Source organism: Prunus dulcis, chromosome 4 (assembly GCF_902201215.1).
Source record: "Prunus dulcis chromosome 4, ALMONDv2, whole genome shotgun sequence".
In the NCBI taxonomy this organism is placed as follows: domain Eukaryota; kingdom Viridiplantae; phylum Streptophyta; class Magnoliopsida; order Rosales; family Rosaceae; genus Prunus; species Prunus dulcis.
In genome coordinates this window covers 13594948-13618041 of record NC_047653.1, presented here as the reverse complement: position 1 = coordinate 13618041, position 23094 = coordinate 13594948, and the positions used below count along the sequence as shown (strand labels likewise).

At 37.5% G+C, this 23094-nt stretch overlaps 3 protein-coding genes across 20 annotated transcripts; 2 read left to right on the top strand and 1 right to left on the bottom strand.

The window, feature by feature from the left end:
• Nucleotides 1–203: 203 nt before the first annotated feature.
• On the top strand, nucleotides 204–14299 carry LOC117624859. Of its 2 annotated transcripts, XM_034356347.1 has the most exons (14): nucleotides 204–251; nucleotides 404–1526; nucleotides 1623–2340; nucleotides 2807–3302; nucleotides 4327–4478; nucleotides 4555–7971; nucleotides 8085–8297; nucleotides 8763–8966; nucleotides 9060–9263; nucleotides 9494–9652; nucleotides 10171–10521; nucleotides 11318–11753; nucleotides 12638–12722; nucleotides 13803–14299. In XM_034356347.1, the coding sequence occupies exons 1-14, from the start codon at nucleotides 218–220 to the stop codon at nucleotides 14011–14013; spliced, it is 7803 nt and encodes a 2600-aa protein (XP_034212238.1). In that variant the 5' UTR covers nucleotides 204–217; the 3' UTR covers nucleotides 14014–14299. The 2 variants fall into 2 exon arrangements, with proteins under 2 accessions (XP_034212238.1, XP_034212240.1); XM_034356349.1 differs by lacking the exon at nucleotides 10171–10521.
• A 1015-nt stretch (nucleotides 14300–15314) lies between these two features.
• On the top strand, nucleotides 15315–18143 carry LOC117625898 (purple acid phosphatase 18). Its single transcript, XM_034357487.1, has 5 exons — nucleotides 15315–15508; nucleotides 16340–17008; nucleotides 17151–17339; nucleotides 17424–17512; nucleotides 17612–18143. Exons 1-5 carry the CDS (start codon nucleotides 15371–15373, stop codon nucleotides 17829–17831), a joined length of 1305 nt encoding a protein of 434 aa, XP_034213378.1. The 5' UTR covers nucleotides 15315–15370; the 3' UTR covers nucleotides 17832–18143.
• A 409-nt stretch (nucleotides 18144–18552) lies between these two features.
• On the bottom strand, nucleotides 18553–22862 carry LOC117624708 (CRS2-associated factor 2, mitochondrial). 17 transcript variants are annotated; one of them, XR_004585359.1, is made up of 8 exons: nucleotides 22536–22862; nucleotides 21658–22205; nucleotides 21374–21501; nucleotides 21050–21275; nucleotides 20748–20875; nucleotides 20464–20596; nucleotides 19111–19198; nucleotides 18553–19009 (listed from the first exon to the last, which is right to left on the bottom strand). XR_004585359.1 is itself a non-coding variant. In XM_034356119.1 (7 exons), the coding sequence occupies exons 2-6, from the start codon at nucleotides 22157–22159 to the stop codon at nucleotides 20474–20476; spliced, it is 1107 nt and encodes a 368-aa protein (XP_034212010.1). In that variant the 5' UTR covers nucleotides 22160–22205; nucleotides 22536–22862; the 3' UTR covers nucleotides 18553–19012; nucleotides 20460–20473. The 17 variants fall into 17 exon arrangements, 9 of the variants coding, with proteins under 9 accessions (XP_034212010.1, XP_034212009.1, XP_034212007.1 ...); XR_004585360.1 differs by having other exon boundaries at nucleotides 18553–19001; XR_004585357.1 differs by having other exon boundaries at nucleotides 19111–20596.
• Nucleotides 22863–23094: the final 232 nt, after the last annotated feature.

The following is a 23094-nucleotide window of genomic DNA, read 5'->3' as shown; positions in this document are numbered from 1 at the left end:
GTGGGAGGGGCTTATATAGGCGAGGGTTGTATAGTGACACGTGGGGATGGAGGATAGGTTGGGTTGTGAATCTTGTGAAATTGTGATAGGGTGTCTGAATGATAGGCCGGGCCTATTTCAAAATGTGGGCTTGGGCCGGAGCCAACCCTTAATTTCCTTAAACCCTAATTTCCCCAAAACCCCACAAGGACATCAACCAGACTCTCTCTGTTCTTCAATGGAAGTAGCAAGCTCAGCCTCCGAAGATCAAGGTACGCATCAAATGCATACAAAACTGAGGCTTTTGTTTTTATTTTGGTACCCTTTCAGTTTTCTGTTTGTTTGGTTGCCTAGAAAGTGTCTGAATACAAAAGAGAGAACAAATTGGTTGCCTAGATTTGTAATGTTTGTTTTTGAATTGCAGCTATGGTAGTTGAAAATTATGACGATGAGGTTGAGAGAGCGGAGATGCCTAAACCTACGCTTAAAGTGACCCATGAAGCTAAACTTAAAGAGCTGTTGCATAAGATTAATTCTGTCGAAATTAAATTATGCTCTGACGGTACAAAAGAATTCATTAAGTTGCTGAAAGGGAATTCTGGAGGTGAATTGCTCCATTATTATGTGAAGAATTCAGCCAAGTGCTTGGAGCTTCTGGGTGCTTGGAAGCTGCGGCGAGGGAAATCGGGAATGTTTTGTATACTTAAATTAATTTCTGTTATTTTGAGTCATCCTGATGGAATATATAAACCAAATGATGTGGAGAGGATGGCTATAAGTAGGGCATTGGATAGGTTTGCTCGGTTGCTTATTGAAGAGCAGTTGCAAGATGTGTATAAGGAGTTGAACAGTAAAGAAGCGAAACGCCAGAAGGTGGCACTTCTGCTTTTGGGTTCGATTGTGAGGCGTGGGTCTGGTTTGGCATCTGAGGTTGCAAAGAATTTTGATTTCAAACTCCAGGGGTTTTCCAAGATGGGTGAGTACAAAAAGAAGCAGAACGAGAGAAGAATGAAGCTGTCATTGAGAAGGGCGTTTGTGGGGTTTGCAGTGTCATTTCTGGAGGTGGGAACGCCAGGATTGCTGAGGTCGGTTATGCGGCAGAAGGAAATGTACTCTGTTGTCCTTCGCGGGCTTGGGAATGATGATGATGAGACTGTTTTATATGTTTTGTCCACATTGAGGAACAGGATTCTTGTTGAAGAGTCATCAGTTTCCCCAAGTCTTCGAAGTGTTCTCTTTGGGAGTGTTACTTTGGAACAGTTAGTCAACGTTTGTGGAAGGGAGAATGGTGGCGCATCAGCAGAATTGGCATACAGTGTCTTAGTTATGGTTTGTACCGATCCTTGTAATGGCTTGATGTCAGATTTGAAGAGACGCCTGAGGGGTAATTCAAAGCGACTTGTGGATCTAATGAAGAAACTTAAAGCAACTGAGATTGGGTACCACAGGGATCTGCTTTTGGCTATTGTTAATGGGAGACCGCCTATTGCTGCAGCATATATGGTAGAGTTCCCCTACAACCTGGAGGACTGTGCGTCGCCTACCTGGTCAGATTATTTATACCTATTCATCATATTGTTTAATACTCAATTTAGCTGGTCCTCTATTCCTCTATATTTGCATGGTGATTGAAGCATTTGCAGGTTTTCTGCTGTTACTCTGGCAGCAAACGTGGTTTCTTCAGTGGGAAGCGGGCATCCTTTTGGTTTCCATGATTTTCAGTCTCATGATCAAGCCTTGTTGGACAATGTGGACGTGCAGAGTATCATGAAATGCTTGTATCCCCGTTCATTCAGCCGGTCCACAATCAATAAGGGACTGCTTCACTCTGATTTTCTAGTGAAGCACGGAACTTTAAGGGTTCTTTTAGAGGCATTGAAGTTGCTGGACTCCTTCCTTGGTGTTTTAAACCAAAATGGGAAGTTATATGTTTCAGAGTCTTTCAAGCAAGATTTTCAAAATGAAGTCCGTACCTTGCTCCCTGATCCTCAAGTTTTGTTGACTCTACTTTCTTCTCTGAGTAATCACTCCAAAAATCAACAGTTAAAGAGGACAGCAGAGTTGGAGAAGTTCCCCGAATACAGCCGCAGTAGTGTGAAAAAATTGAAAACAGATATAGAGAACAAGGATGCAGACATTATTATAGGTGGGCTAAATTTTGATCCAGATGTTGCTTTGCCCGAGATTAGTGAGAGAATTGTAGGTACGTCCACAGACGATGGATTGGACAATGAAAAGGATGCTACAAATGTTGTGGCGGAAATTTGGGGTTTGGATCTTCATTCCACATCCCTAACGACACTTAAGGATGCAGAGATATACTTCCACTGTAGGGTGCTCGATGCTTTGAAAATTTATCTTGTAAGTTATTCCTAGTCTTATTTTCTCTTGGATCTTTTATTGAGGCCTTATGGGGCATAAAAACGCAGGGTTAGATACTTATGCCTGATATTTTTTTTATTTGGCCAATGTAGGGATCGTTGTTGCTTTTTTGTTAAAAAAAAAAAGAAGCTGATTTGGCATATTGGATTTGCTGTGTGAGGGATGTGATTTTCTAGCTCTATCAGGCCTTTAGGGAGTGCATCTATTGTGTTTTGATGCTTTCAAGTCAAGGCTTGTCTTAATCCCTCGAGGGAAAACGTTTCTCACACATAATAGAACTAGTAATGTAGGGTGCATCCTTACTACAAAGGATAACTCATTTGCTTCATGCTTTGGAACTAAGTATATGCCTGAATGTATGTATTTCTTCGTTTATCAACAGTCTGAAAGCATATGCTCCTATGTAGTTGTTGCTTACAATGTTCTTTTAATTCTTTTATCGCAGCGGATAATGCCCACTGTCTTGGAGGGATCATTTGAGTTTTTTATGAATCTCCTAAGCAGTCCTTCAGCATCACAAACTGATCTGCAGCGCTCTCTTTTGTCTTTGCTAGTAGAATTCGTTGGATGGTCTCCAAGTGGTAGAATTCCAATTAGGACTCCACCACTGATGTACAAACATCTTTTGGCATTCATGAACTTGCTAGTTTTTTCACAAATCAATGACATAAAGGATCAAGCATATCGTCTTGCGCAAGCGGCTATGTTGAGTACTGGTGCTTTTGACAGAAACCAACATGAAATTGCATCATGGTTCTTGTTTTTACCGGGTTTTGATGGAGAAAAATCTTCTGTTCAAGTCCTCGGCTTGGATGTATTACAGAGCTTGTGTCATGTTGTCAACTCATTCTTATGTGATGCCATTTCTACAACTGGGAATAATTTGTTCAAATACTGGGAGATTGTTAAGTGTTATACCCGCCCTTTGGAAACAAATAAAGGTAACTGTTATTCATCTGATTTGTAAATTTTAGCATTGGTACATCTTTATTTTCATTTTTTGGTGGTGGTGGATTAATTGATACTTGCCAAGTTTGCTTGTTAGGCACTAAGCATATCTGGCATTCTCAGTTAAGATGTGGCGCAGAAAATTTTAAATGATAAAACCCTTTACAGTTCTTTATGGGTAGGGCCATGCAATGAATGAGTGAATGAGTTGTGATGTTACAAATTTTCTCTTTTACAGGTCTTTACAGGTTTGATTTTTGACTTTTAAATGATTAGATATAAAGTTAATTGATTAGAGGAGGCATGATCTGTTACACAAGTTTCATGTACTGTTGCAGGATAGTAAGGGAAAGAAGTATGTTAATGTCCTCATTTCTGATAAATTAGATTTATGGTAGTGGTGCTTGAGCATGTAAGTTGCATATGATGTCTTGAAGTAGACCTGGAAACGAGTTGCGTTTTTGCAGGTTTGTGTTGTGTCTTGTGAAAATTAGCCAAAACTGAGCATGACCGTAAGTGAACTGGTGGAAAAATGCAAACACAAACACAATATACAAAAATAATGGGTAACGCGCGCATGAAATACTAATGTTTAAACATTATACACCAAATGTTAAACTCATCTTAAAATAACAGTGTTCTTGATGGGTTAAAACAGATTTCTCAGGTTGACGCGAAACTTAGTAGGTGGCTAATGGATCCGCCTGTTTTCCAATACAACCCTTTAAGCTTCAGCTTTAACACTAAATTTTTCTTGCAGGTTCATGTGGTGTTAACGTGTTGTGTACAATTTTGCCTAGTGTAATAATTTTAAGTTGTCCAATAATTTCTTCACCTTCTTACTTTTTCTATTGAATTGAGTGTGTAGTTTTAAATTCGTTTAATAAGCTTTTGAATTGTGCTATTATTCAGGAATAAATCTTGTTTTTTAGATGAAAGTGGTCCTAATGTATCCTTTCCTTCAACTGTGCGAAAGGCTATTTCTTCATGCTGAATTTTCCTTTGTTTGTCTTGCAGAAGCGAAACCTCATTTCAGTCCTCTCAGCATATGTGTGCTGCAGAAGTGTCTAAGGTTGATCGATTCTGGATCTGGATCCTTTACAATGCATGAGAAGTCAATGGTATCAACATATGTATGCAGCACACTGAAATATCTCTTGCAAACTCAGGTACAGATCTTCTATTTTTTAGCTTAGAATTGAATGTTTTTTGAACACAATCTAATATGAAGATCAATTTTGATAGGTTGATGCAGTATTGTTGTCTTCTTTGATTTGTTCAGTCTTGGCTGAGAGGCTTGGTGACTGTTCTGTCATTGATGATTCTGGGGTAAACAACTGTGAGTGGAGGCCTTTAAACGATTTACTTCTCTTTTCGAAAAGTATATCTGATCAGAAAACTTGTGGTATTTTTTCTATTCCCAATAAGGCTATGCCTGCTGGTAGTTCTTTAGCAACTGCACTTGAGGAAGTTAAAAGATTTGAAAAGAGTAGGGATGATAGTGAAGTAGCTGGAATCACCAAAGCCTTTTCTTTCTCAATTCTCTGTACTATGTCTGATGGAATATTAAAATTTTTTCCATCCGTTATGACCGTTTCACAATTTGTTCTGGGTGTTCCTGTCTCTCTCTTATCATCGAGATTCTTTCTTGAACAAACCCTTCTAGGCAGTGTTTCCAAGTTGTGGCCAGAAATTTTTTTTCCTGCTCTGGATATGGCTCTATCCAATAGTTGCAGAGGTAGAAACAATTTTTCTCTTGACCCTGCTTCTTATGCAGGAGAAATGGTATATAACCAAGATGTTGATGCAGATGAAGCTGCTTCTGCTGCCTTTAGCTTCTTCTTGAAGAAGGCACCTTTCCATGTTCTATTCCCTGCCATTATGAGCATTCATGGTCCTCCATCAGAGCCCTCAAAGATACAAGACTTGCTTCTAGCTAAATTATCTGAGTGCCCAACTGATTGCCACCCTATTTCCTATTTGCGTCTTGTGCTATTTTGGCTTTATCAGATACGGTCATCTCATAGAATTGAACAATTAGTCAACTTCCAGCAACTGTCTGAGATTTGTTTAGTTCTTGTGGATAGTTTGTTATCTCAACTGTTGGTTTTGAATACTGATTCTGGTTCGTCTAAAAATTCCTGGGCTCTTCTGTCAAGCCAAGATATTCAAGAAGTGGCTGAAACCATCTTCTCTCATCCTGCAATGATAATGTCATTTTCCTGTCCTTTGGGATGTAGTGAGGACTTGCCAAAGAGTAACCTAGCGGAAAATACAGATGCTTTGATTGGTTTATCCAGGCAGAGAATTCATATATTAGATCGGCATGGCTTGAATATATTGGCAACAACTTGTGACTACTTTTTTTCTTTATGCAATGACCACCAATTTACACCAGAAGTTGAAAATGGTGCTGGTAAACAATTTGTGAAAGCTTTTAACATCTTGCTGCAGAAGCTACTTCAGGTAGTCAGGGACAAATTTGATCAATGCATTAGTGCTAAAGATCTAATGCCTTTCCTGCCAACATATTATGCTTTACATGCTTTGATTCGTTTTATATCTCCTTTTGAGCTTCTTGAATTGGTGCGATGGATGTTTAGTAGAGTTGACATAGATGACAACCAGAAATCTGCTATTTCTTTTGGGTCTTGCATTGCTGGTGGTGCTTTCAGAAATCTGTCTAGTTATTTGCAGCAACCACATACAAAGAGAAAATCATATGATTTGTTTTGGAAAATGGAAGAGACCAGTATCAACACCGACATTTTTGAGGAAATCTACAGTAAAGTATGTAAGTTTTCTTTGCATTTTAAAGCAGAAGTTATGGATGTATGTTTGCTGGAGGCTATAAACGCCGTTTGCAGACACAAATATATGCAGCAATGTAATCTTCATCCATTACATATAGTATTGTCGAGAGTTATAGCAACCACTCCTGTAGAAATGCTTTCCCATTGCATTTACAGAACAAGCAAGAAGAAAGCTAGATTTTTGTCTCTTCTTACTGATATGAGCTCCATGCATTTGTCTACCTTTGGGCACTTATTTTTGGGTATCCTGAACAAAGATTTTCTACATGAAGGCAATGTGATAGAAGAGACTTGTGTCCCTGCTCTTCCAGATGAGCACTATATGATGCTTTTGCCTGCTGCATTGTCTTATTTGAATTCCGTTTCCATGAAATTTGGAAGGCTGTGTTACAAGCATTTTAGAAATATACCTGTTTTTTATTCAAAGATTCTTTTGAATGGTTTCCAACATTGGAATACTTTTGTGTCTAGAGATGTGTTTCAGGAAGAATTTGGAGAGTTTTTGCCATCATCTGCTCCAGAACTTCTCTGTCTCATTGATGATAGTCTTCTTGGAAAAGCAATTTATATGTTGCGTTATCACTTTAGTTTGAATGAAGATTCAATGAAATTGAAGAAGCGATTAAAGCTTTTTAATTCAATTTTCCCACCTTCTTCGGAACACAATGAGCTGATAGACTGTGATGTTGGTGGATTGGGTTCTCAATCACTCAATGAATCATTAAACCTTGTAAATAAAATTTTCGCAAAGATATCATTTTGTAAAATTTTGTTATTCCCAAAAGGTAATCAGTCAGATGAAGCAGGCAGGGACTTGAAAGACATTTCTGTGGACAATGGATCAAATAAAGAGGACTCATCAAGAATGCAATTTTTAAACATATTGGTGGGTATCTGGCAATGGATTGTTAAAAGAGTCTCTTCAGTTTCTGATAGTTCTCAAAAGGAAACAACCACAGCTAGTTCTTCACTGTGGAGATGTTTGGAAGTTCTCATATTGACAAGCATTCTTGAACTGACCAGAGAGATTTCTGATGGTCTTACCCAATTACAATCTATCCCCTTCCTAGAGCAATTGATGAAATCAGCTCTTCTATATAGGTTTGAAGATCCAACAACTTTGAAAACCGTGCGAGATGTCCTAACTTTTCTGTCAGAGGGAAAATTTTCACGTGTTCCCTATCTTCAGCTTCTACTTGCCCACTCTCAGTTTGCGCCTACTATTCATTCTGTCTACAAATCATCTGATTGTTCTACTGTTGGGGCATTTTCCAGGCCTCTGTCTGGCATTCTGAGATCACTTGTTTTCCCTTCCACAAACAAAAATGTAATTGATGGCAAGTGCAATCTGGAAACAACTAACTTGTATGTAAAACAGTTGGAGGTTATTAAATTACTTCGAATACTCTTTCCAATAAAGGTTCATCAGTATGGTTTTCACTTTGCAAAAGATTTAGGCATAAATCTCAGAGAGCTGCATTTACTTCTCTTGTCTTCTTATGGCTCAACACTCAGTGAAATTGATGAGGAGATATATAATTTGATGCGCTCAATTGAGTCTATTGATGTTATGGAGCCTGTCAATTTTGCTGGAATGGATCACCTGTGGGGCAATGCGGTGTTAAAGATAGAAAAGGAACGGACTCTGGCACAGAATTTGTCTTATGATGGCATGACTGATACTGAAGCAGTAAAAGAACGCCGTAGAAGTCAATTTCGAGAAAATCTTGTCATTGACCCCAAATTATGTGCGTCCACGGTGCTATATTTTCCATATGATAGAGTGACATCTGAGGAACTATTATCCTTGAACAAGTTTCAAAAAGATAATTTTGATCATATGCATGTGGTATGTATTTTACTTGTGAATTAATGACAAATATAATTATGTTTAAGCTGAGACTTGAGATATGTGTTTATTGTCATAGTTCTCATCTAACCACATCATTAAATTTTATGCAGTTGCATTCCCCTGATGTTGAAAACGTAGAACGATATAATCCTGTTTTCATCTTGCGCTTCTCTATTCATAGCCTTGCAGAGGGTTATATTGAACCCTTGGAATTCGCTGGTTTAGGCTTGCTTGGTATTGCATTTATGAGTATGTCATCACCTGACGATAGGATAAGAAGATTGGGTTATGATTCTCTTGGAAGATTTAAGAATGCTTTGGAGGTAATGCTGTGTTCAAAATAGTTGCTGGCTCTGTACCTGCTTTCTGTGCATGTGTTAGTAGCATATATATATGCAATACATATTCAGTATGCTACTGGACTTTCCTAATTTCTCGAATATTTATTATTCATCCAATCGCTATATGATGTATGTTGCAGCAATATTATATGTCGTGTTATAGTTATTCCTCTTCAAAATTAGGAAGTCAGATTTTTGTACAGTAGCACTAGTGCATGTGTGTAATTAAAGAGCTATTAATTACTGTTTCATGGCTAGAGTTCTCAATCTTCTAGAATTTTCTTATGTTGAAGTATCATATATTATTTGCTTGCAGAGTATCTTGGTATGTCAATATTTGTGACAGATCGTCCCTTTACAAAAATCAATTTCACTTAGGTTATAATATTCCTTTCTGCATTCTTTGTCTAAGCTGTTTATTTATCAAAGTTCAACTACCATTCACAGAAATCTGCAAAGAGGAAGGGTGTCAGGCAAATTCAACTTCTGTTAACTTATGTGCAAAATGCTATAGAAGAACCATGGCAGAGGATCCCTTCTGTAAATGCTATTTTTGCTGCGGAGACATCCCTCATACTATTAGATCCTTCACATGATCATTATGCAGCTTTAACTAAGCTTTTGATGAGATCATCCAGGTTGAATGTGAAGGTATGAGTTTCATGAACTTGGTAAACTACACTTTTTATTTCTGCATTCAGACATGTACTTACATGTTTCTTTTCTAATTTTCTTCAATTGCAGAATATACTTTTCTTTAGCAATTTTTTTTGGAGTTCCTCTATCAATTTCAAAGCAGAAAGGTTGTGGATACTTCGCTTAGTATATGCAGGGCTGAATTTTGAGGATGATGCTAAAATCTATATGAAGAACTCCGTTCTTGAGACTCTGATGAGTTTCTATGTTTCTCCAATCTCGGATGATGAATCCAAGGAACTAATTCTTCAGGTAACCATTTGGCTAGTATTAATGGTTTCTTCATTTGAACGTTTGATACCGGGCTCTAATACTCCTGAGGTTGGGTGCGAGCTAGATGTGCTAGATTGAGGTGTCTATAAATTACAATGTGTGATACTAAACATGAGTAGTTTGAAAACTTGGGTCGTCTTTGATATTTTGATACTAATTGCTTATGTCTGGTTTTATATGGCTTAAGCTATTATCTTATTTTCACTCAGGTAGTGAAGAAGGCAGTTAAATTACATAAGATGGCACGTTATCTGGTGGAACAATGTGGTCTTTTTTCGTGGTTATCATCTGTGCTCTCAATATTGAATGAAAGTCATTTCAGAGATGAAAAAAGTTTGTTCTTGTTGCAGTTGGCTGTGGTATCCGAGGTTATTACTGAAACTTTTTTGTCTGCTGTTCTGTAAAATTCTCTATTCCCCTCCCCCTGAAATTTCTTGTTCATGTGTATCGCATAACATTTGAGGTGTCTGCTTTATGTCAATGAAAATCTGTCATTGTCTGTACCGTCAAATTGTAACTAGAAGCGTCATAACGCAATGTTCATGTGTCCATGCCAGAGAGCAGAATTAATTGAATTTTTCATGTACCTTTGTGTTGCTTAGCTCTGTTTTGCAGTCTTAGTTGAATTGTCTAGCTAGTATCTTCTACCTACACTAGTGAACTTGTCCCCTGTTTATTTCTTTGTTCATGAAGTATGTGTCTTAAACAAAATTGTGAAAGAGAATATAGTCTTCTAGATAACCTCTTTTATATTGTCAAGACATATTCCAAGGTGAATGGGACATTTACAATGGCTCACTATTTTTATTATTTGTTAATTTAAGCTTGCAGAAGGTCTTTCATAGTTTTTACTCCTTGCTTACTTGCCATGCCCCTTGGATTTCAGGTTGTCAATGATGTTATTTCTTCCAGAAACATGACTGAGTGGTTGCAAAAATATGCTCTTGAGCAACTCATGGAACTTACATCTCATCTCTATAAATTTCTTGTCAGTTATATGGCTTTGATAAAGCAAAAAGTTGCTGTTGTCAATCCAATTCTGGGAATAATAATATCAACACTCAAGATATCCCAAAAGAGGAGGATATATCAGCCACATTTTATTCTATCAATTGAGGGTTCATATAACATATATGAGGCTGTTAAGATGTGTGACAATACAAGATCTTGTGATACGGCAGAGCTTGGCCTTCATGCTATACTTATGAGTGCACCTCCAGTAACAATATTTTGTTTGGTCTCTCTCTCTCTCTCTCTCTCTCTCTCTCTCTCTCTCTCTCAAACACACACTTAACAGTAGCTATTTGTTTGTCTGCTTGTTTGCATCTGCTATCCATCCGTGTATATGTGTTGCACACGGGAAGAATGTTTTAGTTCCTCTCCTTTCTTAAACCTCTGAGAAAAGTACACACCAACAAAAGTTTTTGTTAGCTGCCCTTTGGGATGGTATCATTTTTGAGTTGGAATTGTAGGCTTCGCTTTTCGTTAATGTGTGGCCAATTTAAAAATCTGGGCAGATTTGAAATTGAATTTTCAAACGTGTTGGTATGCTGGTTATATATGTGCACATAGATATGCATGCTTCCTTGTATGATTGGATGTTCTGTGAACTTATATTTCTTGAATGTAACATGATAAATTCCCCTTGAACTAATTTGATATTAATCTTCACTTATGCCCTAGATTCCCATAAGCTTAGATTATAACATCTTTTAGAAGACCCATGGAATGTATCAATGGCAAAATATTTTCCGACATATGTTTTTGAGATGCGTAATTAAGGTTATTTATGCATTTTGGACAACCGAGCAGGTGTATCATATATTCATATGGTAATCTTTCTTCCAAATTAATTATTTTATCCCTGCTAAAGATATCCTCAACATTCTTGATACCTTAATATAGCAATTAGATGTTACGCCATCAACGATATTCTGTATTTATCCAAATTTGTTCATACACTACAAAATTAGTCTTCACTATTTTGTCTTGATTTTACCATGAAAATTGAATCTTGATCTGATATGTTTCAGAGTCGTGAAAAGCTTTCAAGTTTTCTTATGTGGGCAATTTCTGCTGCTGTGGAAGTAGAGTCTGCGAAAATGCTTCAGCACAAAGAATCTCACCAATGTTTTGCTATTATTCCAGAGGAAGAGCTGCAAGAAAATTCTTTGATATCAAAACTTTTACGTTGGCTAACTGCGTCTGTAATTCTTGGGAAGCTTGATTGGAAATCAAATGATCTGGACCCAGAGTTTCCAAAAATGTTAAATATAAAAACTTTGCAGTCTTTAATGGATCATGTTGAAAGTGCATGCAGAGAAAACAGCAAAAGCAGTTATGGTTGTGAGGAGATTTTAGCTTCTGCAATTCTCTACCTCCAACAGCTCGCTGGCACTAATTACAAAATGCTACCATCAGTCACAACTGCCCTTAGTCTTCTCCTTTCCGATGCCTCCATTTTTGCAGGTATCATGCTTCATTTGATTAGCTATGCATTTGGGTTTTGGAGTTTATTGTTTGGGTGCGAACATGAGGAGTTGGTTTAAAAACTGCTTTTGTTATTTCAAAAAAGTGGCATATCTTACTTCAGAACCTCAACAGTCGTACAGGGAATTGAATAACGAATGAGAATATTCAACTGATCCCATGGCATACCTTCCCTGGATACGAATTCTGGAAATAAATTGGTCCGATTATGATCATTATGAGTGTATGCTGGTGAGACTTTAGATTGATTTTGCCTAATAATTTTGTGGGAGAGCCATCAGTTTTAACCGGATGCCTTGGGTCAAGGACAACAACTGTCTTTGTAATTAAGTTTTAATTTTTTATTTTAATGTTGACTAAGAACAATTGAAACCACATAGACGGACTTCTAGTTGTGGTAGGCTTACATCAAGAATTAGCATACAGCTCTTAGTTTTATTGTATTTGCTCATGGATGAGCTCATCAATTGTGGGCTCAGAGCTATGATGTGTGTTTATGTGACTTTGCTCTAGGTTATGATAGAAAAAGAAAGAAATAAAGTAGTGAGCTGCTTTGTAATCTAGACATATTAGTTAGGAAGGTGATATGATATGTATGCTGTTGTATTAAATTGCTTCTATTACCATTAAAATTTTATTTAAAAAAAAAAAAAAAAAGTTCTCCCTTCCTCTCTCCCCAATATTTCCAAGATACCCATAAATCCTAACTCTACCTTTGAAAAAAGTTTTGAGATAGTTAAATGGTTCTATCACGCTGAACCATTTTCAGAACTGTAGTTTTACAGTGCACTGACGATCAAATGCATTTGCACAAAAAATAGATTTACACCTTTTACTTACAGCCTTCATGTAATCTGTTTCAGGGTTCTTATGTAATAATAGGAGTGTTGTGAAATCACTCTGGTCGAAGGTAGGCTTCCCTGCTGAAGCTAATCCTGCTTGGAGATGGTAAGATATAATGTTCTCCCACCCCTTTTTTTCTTTCCTCTTCAATCTTTGTACATGGTATTTGGCAGGGACCTGTTTGCACATATTTACTTTTTCTACCAAGACTTCCTAATGGTTTATTGAGGTCACTGGGTTTGAAAAATTGACCAAAATAGATGCTCTGTTTAGACTTTTCCTGGACACCTTATGGTTATAATTAAGGTCTAAAATATCGAGGGTTTCAGAAATATCGGGAGTCCAAAAACACGGATATATGGATGGGAATATCGGGAAATTATTGATATAGGTAAAAATTGAATAAAAACCACGGAAATTGTAAGAAAACCTTGGAAATTTTGATTGAAACTTTAGAGGATGTTTATTTAGTCAATTTATCTATTGCTTTATCACAAAAAAATTGGAAGGAAATGCATTGCATAGTGGGTTTGACTGATTTAAGTTGATTATGTAGCGAGCTGACAAATACTGTGACTTAAAAAATTGTTTAATATGCAAGTAATAAAATGGGTTTATATACTATTATGTAGGTCAAGAATAACAATAACGAATATAAAGATAAATAACAAAAATAAATTAGAGTGATTTATATAGTATATATATAAATTAAAAAAATTATATGCAAATATTAAGTAATAAAACGGGGTTATATAGTAAAAAGATTAACATTTGTGTAAATTATAAAAAATATATGCTAATTTATATGATTGAGAAAGTCCATATGCTTTTCTGTAGTGAGTTGCTCTGAATACGTTAGAGATACTATAATGACAAGCAAATTGCAATAGAGCGGGTGGTTGAGAGATACAGGAATTGGTCTCAATTTTATGTGTTCTTGTCTTTATTCCTGATTTGAGAGAGTGGCGATAAATTGGTGATAATTTCAAAATTTCGAGATATATCGTCGATATATTGACCAATATAGCCTTGTGAAGGATGGAAAATATCTTCACAAGCACATTTTAGGAATCGAGTCTCTCTGATATTTTGATGTTCTGCTAGCCTACTTGAATGCTGGGTGCGTCATTTGTGCCCAGAAACCCTGATCAAAGCTAACTTGTTCTGGCCATACAATTTGTACAGGTCATTTTACCAGCCATGGAAGGATCTTACATTGGAACTAACTGGCTCACAAAAGATGGAGGAACTCCATGCCTGTCAATCTCTTTTAGTTATTATTTCAAATGTGCTTGGAAAAGGACCATCAGAAATGCAGGTTTCATTAACACAAGAAGTAGATAGATTGGGTGTATTTGAATGGGAAAGAAGTATTGCAGAGACTCAGTCATGCTAAGAAAAGGCTGCTAGATCCCGGACTTTTCTTGCTCAGGACCCCCGGACGCAGAACTTTGGGCTTGAGGCTTCTGTAGGAAAAAGGGATTCAGAAATTAATTTTTGAAGTTGACTCTGCCCTTACTGAGTTTTGTTAAGGGTTTCTGTTCAATCCAATAACCCTTGGCATTATTTATGAATGTAGAAGCCTTTTGTATAGTAGTTGGAGTTGAGTTGTTCCTTGTCCGTAGAGAAAAATAACTTGGGTGCTAATTTTTTGTACGAGAAAAACTCTAGTGCACTGGGTATATTACTCCTCTCTCTCTCTCTCTCTCTCTCTCTCTCCCCCCTCACACGTGACAAGATGAGCTCTTAGAGCCTGCACGAGAGGGTCTTTTGAGTTATATTCACGATGCTCTCTTCTCAAAAGAATAAGAATCCATTCAATCCTTTGCTGGAATTTCTCCCTGAAAAGACGGGGGTTTGCGTAATTTCATGTAATTCTATAAAAATGCAGGCTCTCCCTAGCTGTCCGCAGAAGAGATGTTCAAGTCCTTGTTTGGTTACTCAAATAACCTCCAAAGTTGCATCTGCTAAGTTCATGCTACACAACCTAGTTTTTCTTCTCAATATATATTTCTTTTCAACAAACGCCGCATTATTTAATCAATTTCTACAACATGATTGTTTGCAATGCAATAATCTAGTGTGCATATCATGTCATGTAAGCTGAGAAAAGGAGAAAACATTGGGGGCTTATAAGCATAAGAGAAGATCTTTACAATGATGCAAAACTAAATGCAAAAAGAAAAGCAGAAGTTGAAAAAAGACTTACTTGTGAGAGTAAATCTGTATCCGTTCTATTTTTAATTGAAGTTGATTCACAATTCAACGAGTATCCCTTTATATAAATATTACGGGATATCAAAACAATGTTATTCTTGTGATATACAAATTCCTTTCAGGGTTTACAAACACAAAGCACACTATTGCAGTTAAAGTTGAGGTGGAAACATTTCACCCACTAGTATCACACAATTGCACCTAAATACATTAGTTAAGGAATGCACCAAATGCCTTCGTTAAGGAATGCACCAAAAGTCTTCTATGCGGCATCCACATGTTCACAAACCTTTAATTTTTCTTTGTTAGATGGGAAATCACAAAAAACAGATGTAATATTTTATTTTCCAGATCCACCCTCCCCAAGCAAGACCATAGAAGAAATATACAAAATTGTCTCCAATAAGACATGGGTAATTTAGTCATTCCACTATAACATTCCAAAAAGAGCCATAAACAGCGCGCCCCCAGGCTGAGGTACTACTAGATATCAACAACTTTCATAAAAATGATTGCAGACAAAGAGGGAGACGACAATGGACCCGAAGCCGATAATCACTTTCCTTCTCTTAATCTCGGCAACCGTCATCGCAGCCCAAGAATACGTCCGGCCTCCGCCTCGCAAAGCCCTCCATTTTCCATGGAGCCGAAAACCCTCTTCTCATCCCCAGCAGGTAACTTAATCATCTTTACCTTCTCATCTTCTCACTCTACTGTTTCTTTCACTTTCTGGGTATGTCAAAATTTTCTCAGGAAAAAAAAAAAAAAAAAAATCAGAGTCTGACTCCATATCTTATAAAACTATAAATGTTTTGCTCCATTTTAAGTTGGGTTCGGTTTGTTTTGCAAGAAAATACTTTCCTTTCTGTCTAATCTTTCTTTTATTTATTTATTTATATTTTGTTTAGTATGTTGTGTAGCTTGATTTTGATCTTGTATGGAATAATGGGCCATGTGAACAAGCTTGTTAAAGAGAAGTTCCAAAAGTTTGTTGTTATTTAAACTCTATGTATAATGCTAGTGCAAGCTTAACAGAGCAGGGGTGGAAATTGACCTAAATGGAGATGGCGGCTCAAACAAACATGCATCTGATGAACAGTTGCGGGTTGAATCATAATTGGATGTGTGCCTTCTGTTAAAAAGCAAATCTATCCTAGGTTTTCTGCTGAAGTGTATATAAGATTTGTTGCTTGTGATAAGTTTTATAGCGTACCTCCTTGAATCTCAACAAATCCTTAATTATTGGAAATGATCAATTATTGTTCATCGGAGTGAAAGTTAAATTTCTGGATGTTATGACTGCACAGTGAACATGATTATCATTAATTGTGACTTAATCTGTGTTGATTTGTGCCCGGGGCAAGTATCTTTCAAGGCATTTGTCTTTGTTTGATATTTTCTCATTATTGTTTCCAAATTTATGAAGTTCTTCAGGTTTTAAACCGTCTTATTTATGGTAGTCATTTACTATAATATATACTTTGCTGCACAAATTCCTATTGCAGGTGCACATCTCTTTGGCAGGGGACAAGCACATGCGAGTGACTTGGATCACTTATGATAAATCTGCTCCGTCAATTGTTGAATATGGAACATCGTCAGGGAAGTACAGTTCTGTAGCTCAAGGAGAAAGTACCTCTTATAGTTATCTGCTCTATAGATCAGGAAAGATACACCATACTGTCATTGGGCCTCTCGAACATGGCACCGTTTACTTTTATCAATGTGGAGGACAAGGTCCTGAGTTTCAGTTCAAGACCCCTCCAGCTCAATTTCCAATTACTTTTGCCGTGGCTGGAGATATGGGACAAACTGGATGGACAAAGTCAACCCTAGACCACATTGAACAGTGCAAATATGATTTGCATCTGCTTCCTGGAGATCTTTCATATGCTGATTACATGCAGTCCCGATGGGATACATTTGGTGAGCTGGTGCAGCCACTTGCAAGTGCAAGGCCATGGATGGTAACCCAAGGGAACCATGAAAAAGAGAATATACCATTGTTAAAAGATGGGTTTGCATCCTATAATTCCCGATGGAAAATGCCGTATGAAGAGAGCGGATCAAGTTCGAATCTTTACTATTCCTTTGAAGTTGCAGGTGTTCATGCTATCATGCTCGGTTCATATACTGATTATGATGAGTATTCAGATCAATACAGGTGGTTGAAGGTTAGTTAAATTTCTCTTCTCTTGTCATAAGGAATATGCTTTTTCTTCTACATTAAATTATACATTAGATTTGTTTGTAAAAAGACACTTAGAGGTAGACCTATGGCTATGACAGTCATATATTGTCATTCTTGTGAAACAGGCTGATCTTTCAAAGGTAGACCGTCAGAAGACACCTTGGCTGGTTGCGCTCTTTCATGTGCCCTGGTACAATAGTAACAAGGCTCATCAAGGTGAAGGGGACAGCATGATGGCAGCAATGGAGCCATTACTGTATGCTGCCAGTGTGGATATAGTGCTCGCTGGTCATGTTCATGCTTATGAACGCACGGTATAGCTATGCTAATTCAGCATATATTTGTTTAGTATAAATTTGGGGCTTTCAGTTTTTAATTCATGCTAGCCCATTTGACAGAAACGTGTGAACAGTGGAAAATCAGATACATGCGGCGCTGTCCACATAACCATTGGTGATGGAGGAAACAGAGAAGGTTTAGCTCACAAGTATGTTGTTGTGCTCAAAATTTTCAATATAGGAAAATAGAATATTTGTTTTCTCATGTGATTGGCAATACAATTTTGAAATTCGATTCGCATTGGTAGGTATATAAACCCATCTCCTGAGTGGTCAGTTTTCCGGGAAGCAAGTTTTGGTCATGGTGAGCTGAAGATAGTGAATTCGACCCATGCCTTTTGGACCTGGCATAGGAATGATGATGATGAGCCTGTAAGGTCTGATCAGGTCTGGATAACCTCGTTGGTCAGTTCTGGATGTGTTGCTGAGAAGAGACATGAACTAAGGAGTATACTTGTGGCACCATAGAACTTGTCATGCATGTGATGGCTTCACCTGATTTTGTCAAATCAGGGGTTTTTATGTATAAGATGTAATCATCTACCAACTGGTTAATGTGCAAATAGAATCCAATCATTGCTGCTTGAATTGGTAGAACACGGTTGGGTCCACGATGTGCTAATTGAGTTCTCTCAACTGGTTGATGTGTCTGGAAAACTGGTTTTTTAAGCAGTTTGAATATGCAAGAACTTCAGGATATTGTTGAACTCTGTGTATAGTATATGTGGTAAGATTCTCCCTTTATTTTTGTCTAATGTAACGTATATAGTTCGCCTTTTATGTTGTTCTTTGCAGTATGTCTTTCTGGCTATACATTCAGGATCGAAGGATTAGATCATACACAACTCTGGTTAAAAGTTCCTGGCCCCATTGGCTACTGAATGTTTCTTTTAAACATATCGGCACATCTGTGGTGTGGCATGGTCAGCCCCAGTTTTATTTCTGGAAGTTTCCAAATATCTTAAAAACAATTCTCTCTTCGTTTTGGTTATAAAACAATTCCATGGTGCAATATGAAGTATTTATCTGTACAAACAAATATACAAAGATCATTTCCAGAAAAAGGACAGATTAAAAATATAATTATTAAAAAAAAAAAAAAAAAAAAAAACCATAGGGTAATGGTGAGGTGAGGCCTCAAGAATTGCTTTTAAAAAATGTAAGGCAACAATTCAAAACTACTTAAAAATGCAAAATTCACAACAGGAATCATTTTTGAGTTTATTCAAAAAAGAATACATTCACATTAGATTACAAAGGTGTCACACGCATATGCAAAGAGATTACAGTTGAAACTTGAATGCTAACAAGAACCAAAAGGTGGGAAATTATGGTCTCCCAAGTGCCTTCTGCAATTCTTCTCCCATTTTGATGCAGCATAATGGCCTTGTACATTAAGAACGTCCTCCTCATGAGATCTGTTAAATATGAAATGGCACTGTCTCATTTGATTTTACCAACTTCTTCAGTCTAGTGGCAACACATGCAGAGAACGTAATATGGTATCATTCCTACCACATCGCTAAGCGCACCCAATCATCTTCGATAGAGTTCCTCTTTTGCAGCTTGCCGGGTGTTGGAGAAGACTAATTAAACCATTGGCAGTACGAAAATGACCTGAATTGGTGAGCACCAGACCTGTGCGACTTGGATGAGATGAGTGATTAGCGGTCTGCAAGAGCTAACTGATATGCCAATGCCATATTTGACAAGCTACACTACCAAAATACTTCATATGGAACTTTACCTTCCAATGTTGTGTGCCAAAGAAAACATTTGATTTCCAACAACTGTTAAATTTTCCACCGCAATTTCTCCTCCTAGTTACACTGTTCCTATATTATCCACCAAACCATAATCCATCTATCAATTCCTTTGGCTATATTTTATTTTTCTTTGTGTAATATAGTACTATCGCTTGAAGAAGCTGGAGGTGAATTAAAGTTTAGATATTAAAACTAAAAAAAGCAAATAGGAATAAAACAGAAAGGTCAGATTGTCTATTTCAGTTGTTTCATCTTGTTGCCTATTTTTTGAGGCCACCAGAAATTTGTTGCAAATCCTCATAGTTGTACTTTAACAAGATGTAAAAACTCTTGATCTCTCATTGTCTTGTATGTAACTCTTGAATGCCTAAAAGTTGTGTCTGCTTCTACCAAATTGACCAGAAATGTTTATTAAAAAAAAGTAGGTATACGACGTACAAACTGATTAAAAAATTATTTAAGTTTTCAAAAATTTGATCTTGGATGATCCTCAACCAATTGTTGCAGATTACTATATATCTTAATTAGTTCTGAATGCATTCCCAGATTTTCCTTATTGTTTGTTGTCTTCTCCTTTCCTAATCTGTGATGAGAATACGCACTAAGAAAGATGAGAGAACAGAAAAATTGAAAAATTGACAACAAACAATGGATGAGAGCTCTAAAGTTCATGGATTCTTTCTTCATCTAATTAGTGGCTATATGGTAGGGCCAGACACACACAAAAGTCTAAACCCACAAAATTTTTGCCCAAACCACACACAAAAGGTGTTATGAATCCAGAACACTAACACCTTGTACCATACAACCATCAATATGGTAGAAGGACCTGGGTCATTCTACCATGCAAGTGGGGTATTCCACGTGAGTGTAAAATTGTCTATGGATTCATAAAACTTTTGCGTGTGCTGTGCATAAAAGCATAGACATTTATAACACCAATAATGCTAGGAAGACCACATGTTAATACCACATGATGTGACAAGTGATGTACAACTCATGTCAATTAATTTATCCCTTTGGTTGTCATTTAATTTATTCTTAATTTTTAAATTTAAGTTTTAATCCATTTCTAGGTTCTTCAAGCGAACATAATGAGCCTAAAGATATGGCAGGGGAAATGGTAGTTCAGTGGTGAAGGAAAACAAGAGTTGTAACTAAATGCAAGAGGAATGGAGGTTGACGAGAGAATAGTAATTGGAAGACTTTTTCGGTATTTGGCATACAACATTTTAACGCACTGTGTCACAAACAAAATTTTGACATAAAAAATTTCCAGATATAGCATTGGCATTTATATTTGAGAATTTTTCTTTTAGAATTGAGTACCAAACCTGACCACACTTAAGCATCTGCAAACTTTTCACTTCTATCCCTGCACTTGGAGTCTTGTTCTTGATCTCTCTTTCCCCTCCAGAGTACAATCTGCTCATCCTTGAACAAAAGAGGGATGCAAGGTACCAGATCCTGAATATATAGAATACACAAGGGGATAGATCACTTAAGGGAGAAACTCGAGATAGATGCAGAAAACAAGAAGCATAAGAACGGAATAGAAACCCACAACTACCACCTAAAACAGAAAGAGAACTCCAATTCAACCCAATACTAGTCCTACCCTTAATTTCACGCCTATCCTTTTGCAATCACTGGTACCAACATGTGTGCAGTCTAGTCTCACTACCTCCTCAGTCTTGAAAGCCTCCCTGATTCTATCCACAACATTCACATACACACCATTTCTAGCTGCAGGGAATAACATCAAACAATAAAAAAGCAAGCTAACAGAAGGGAACCATAAATTGTTTCCATATCCCGTTTACTATTATAAACAACAAAGAAAAGCAAAGCGTCATCTGAAACTTCCCAAAAATCAAATTCACTTCTTTAAGTTTCTTTCTTTTTTGATAAGACACTTACTAAGTTTCATAACAGGTGGGGAATTTAGTCCTCTGTTTCTTAATTCCTTTGTTTCTTCAAATGTCAAGCCATCAGCAACATTCTTCACAAGCTTTGAATATATCGGAGTGTACGGTTTCCAGAGCATTACAGGTATTACGGGTCGATTCTTCGGATCATAGTTTCGACCCCGGTATAAAATGAGGACATTAATGTGCTGGTAGACAATCTTCCCACCAGACTTGTCCTGCACAGACACTAGTATCTCCATGAGCTAATAATTTCCGAACACCAAAAATCAAAACCAAATCCAGATAAATGGAGCTGACTGAGTTAAGTTCGAACCTCAAGGTGGAAGCAAACATTGTCCATGTCAAGAGTTGGCACTCCCAAACACTTGATCCTTACAGCTTCTGCCCGCTTCCAATGGTTATGGATGTCATCTAACATGTTATGAGTAACTCCTCCCTTTCCTGATACAAAATTAAATAATTTAGTCCCTCATAAAAATGACTGCAAAACCAAACCAACTTTCAAGCCTAAAACATATATAAAGAACTGCATATAATAGAATACAATGCAATACATAGTTTAATCTCAGGGTAGAACCATAAATCCTAACCCCTTACCCATGTTGATTTGCCGAGCACAATCACTATGACGGTACCGTTCCACCAGCTTAGCCACTTCCTCCTCCGTTAGTGGGTCTCCAAGAACCCGTATCCTCTCCTCCGCGACCCGGTTCAAGTCCACTTCTTGTTGGGTCGGGGCAACAGTGCCGGTCCATTTCCTATCAAGCCGACCTGGCCCAAAAGGAGAGAACTTTGGCGACTCCCGGAACGCAATAGGTTCGACCTTCGGGTTTGTTTCTGAGTACGAGTAGCTGAAGTCGAAGGGTAGGTCCGATTTTAGAGGCCGGGTCGGTTCATTCTTCGTATCTGGATCTTTATTCTGTGTCTTGTTCTTCTTGGGCTTTGGGGGTTTGGAAACTGGAGAGAAAGGAGGGTCGTATTCGTATTGGTCTTCGGAGAGAGAATGGCTGAGAAAGCGAGAGAGGGAGATAAAGGGTTTGGCCGGGTCTAGGGTTAGGGTTTTGTGAGGTGAGGGACGCCATGGGAGTAGCTTAAGCATTGCAACAGAGAGTTCAAGTTAAAGAGTGAGCCGAGGAAAAACTGTACTGCGGGTTGAAAATGAAGGGGAAATATCGTAAACAAAGCACAAAACAATAACCTCATGTGGGCAGTAACATTAAGTTCAAAACATTAACAAAACACATAACTTCATTCAAATCTCCACAAACAAAACACACAATACAAGTATCCATAAACAAAACACAAATTAGCCACACAACAGCTTATTAAAGAATATACAGCCCTTTTTACCCAAAAAAGAAAAAAAGAAAAAGAATATACAGCCCTCCCCACCCCACTACCACAACATTACCCATATACCCATTATCTAATTAACAACACAACACAGCAGCTTATTAAAAGAATAAGAAGAAAACCTTAAGCTGCGTAAGAAACCCACCCAACCAAATGAATCTGAGATGGCGACCGAGATGGGTGCGACAGCGATTGCTGGTGGGTTCTCTTCCTTCTTTCTTCTTCTTTTTTCGTTGCCGTCTGAATCGCCCAAAAGAACTAGCCTCTCGACAGAGACACAGGCAGGGTCTTTAAAAATCTAAGTTTTAAGTTTACACAACACAGCAGCTTATTAAAAGAAACCCACCCAACCAAATGAATCTTAGATGGCAACGGCTATGGGTGCGACGGCGATTGCTGGGGGTGGGTTCTCTTCCTTCTTCCTTTTTCTTTTTTCTGAATCGCCCAAAAGAACTAGCCACTCGACAGAGACAGAGGCAGAGGCAGGGTATTTAAAAATCTAAGTTTTAAGTTTACATTTTAACCCCAACTATTCAATAACATCCAAATTCACCCCCAAAAATTTAAAATATTTTCGTTTTAAACCATTGACGTATCGTGACCGTATCCCGAGTGTATCGTAACCATATTGATGGAGTATCGGAGCCGTATTGTAAAGTCAACATGCCATAAAAGTCTGGC

Bases quoted from the DNA above. Each gene is read 5' to 3' on its own strand.
- LOC117624859 (XM_034356347.1), top strand. From the start codon at position 218: ATGGAAGTAGCAAGCTCAGCCTCCGAAGATCAAG. The intron at 3,303-4,326 runs GTAACTGTTATT...TTTGTCTTGCAG, and splicing joins CCCTTTGGAAACAAATAAAG to AAGCGAAACCTCATTTCAGT. The intron at 12,723-13,802 runs GTAAGATATAAT...CAATTTGTACAG, and splicing joins GCTAATCCTGCTTGGAGATG to GTCATTTTACCAGCCATGGA.
- LOC117625898 (XM_034357487.1), top strand. From the start codon at position 15,371: ATGGACCCGAAGCCGATAATCACTTTCCTTCTCTTAATCTCGGCAACC. The intron at 15,509-16,339 runs GTAACTTAATCA...TTCCTATTGCAG, and splicing joins CCTCTTCTCATCCCCAGCAG to GTGCACATCTCTTTGGCAGG. The intron at 17,009-17,150 runs GTTAGTTAAATT...CTTGTGAAACAG, and splicing joins ATCAATACAGGTGGTTGAAG to GCTGATCTTTCAAAGGTAGA.
- LOC117624708 (XM_034356113.1), bottom strand. From the start codon at position 22,159: ATGCTTAAGCTACTCCCATGGCGTCCCTCACCTCACAAAACCCTAACC. The intron at 21,502-21,657 runs GTAAGGGGTTAG...ATTTTGTATCAG, and splicing joins TGCTCGGCAAATCAACATGG to GAAAGGGAGGAGTTACTCAT. The intron at 20,876-21,049 runs GTAAGTGTCTTA...TATTCCCTGCAG, and splicing joins CCCACCTGTTATGAAACTTA to CTAGAAATGGTGTGTATGTG.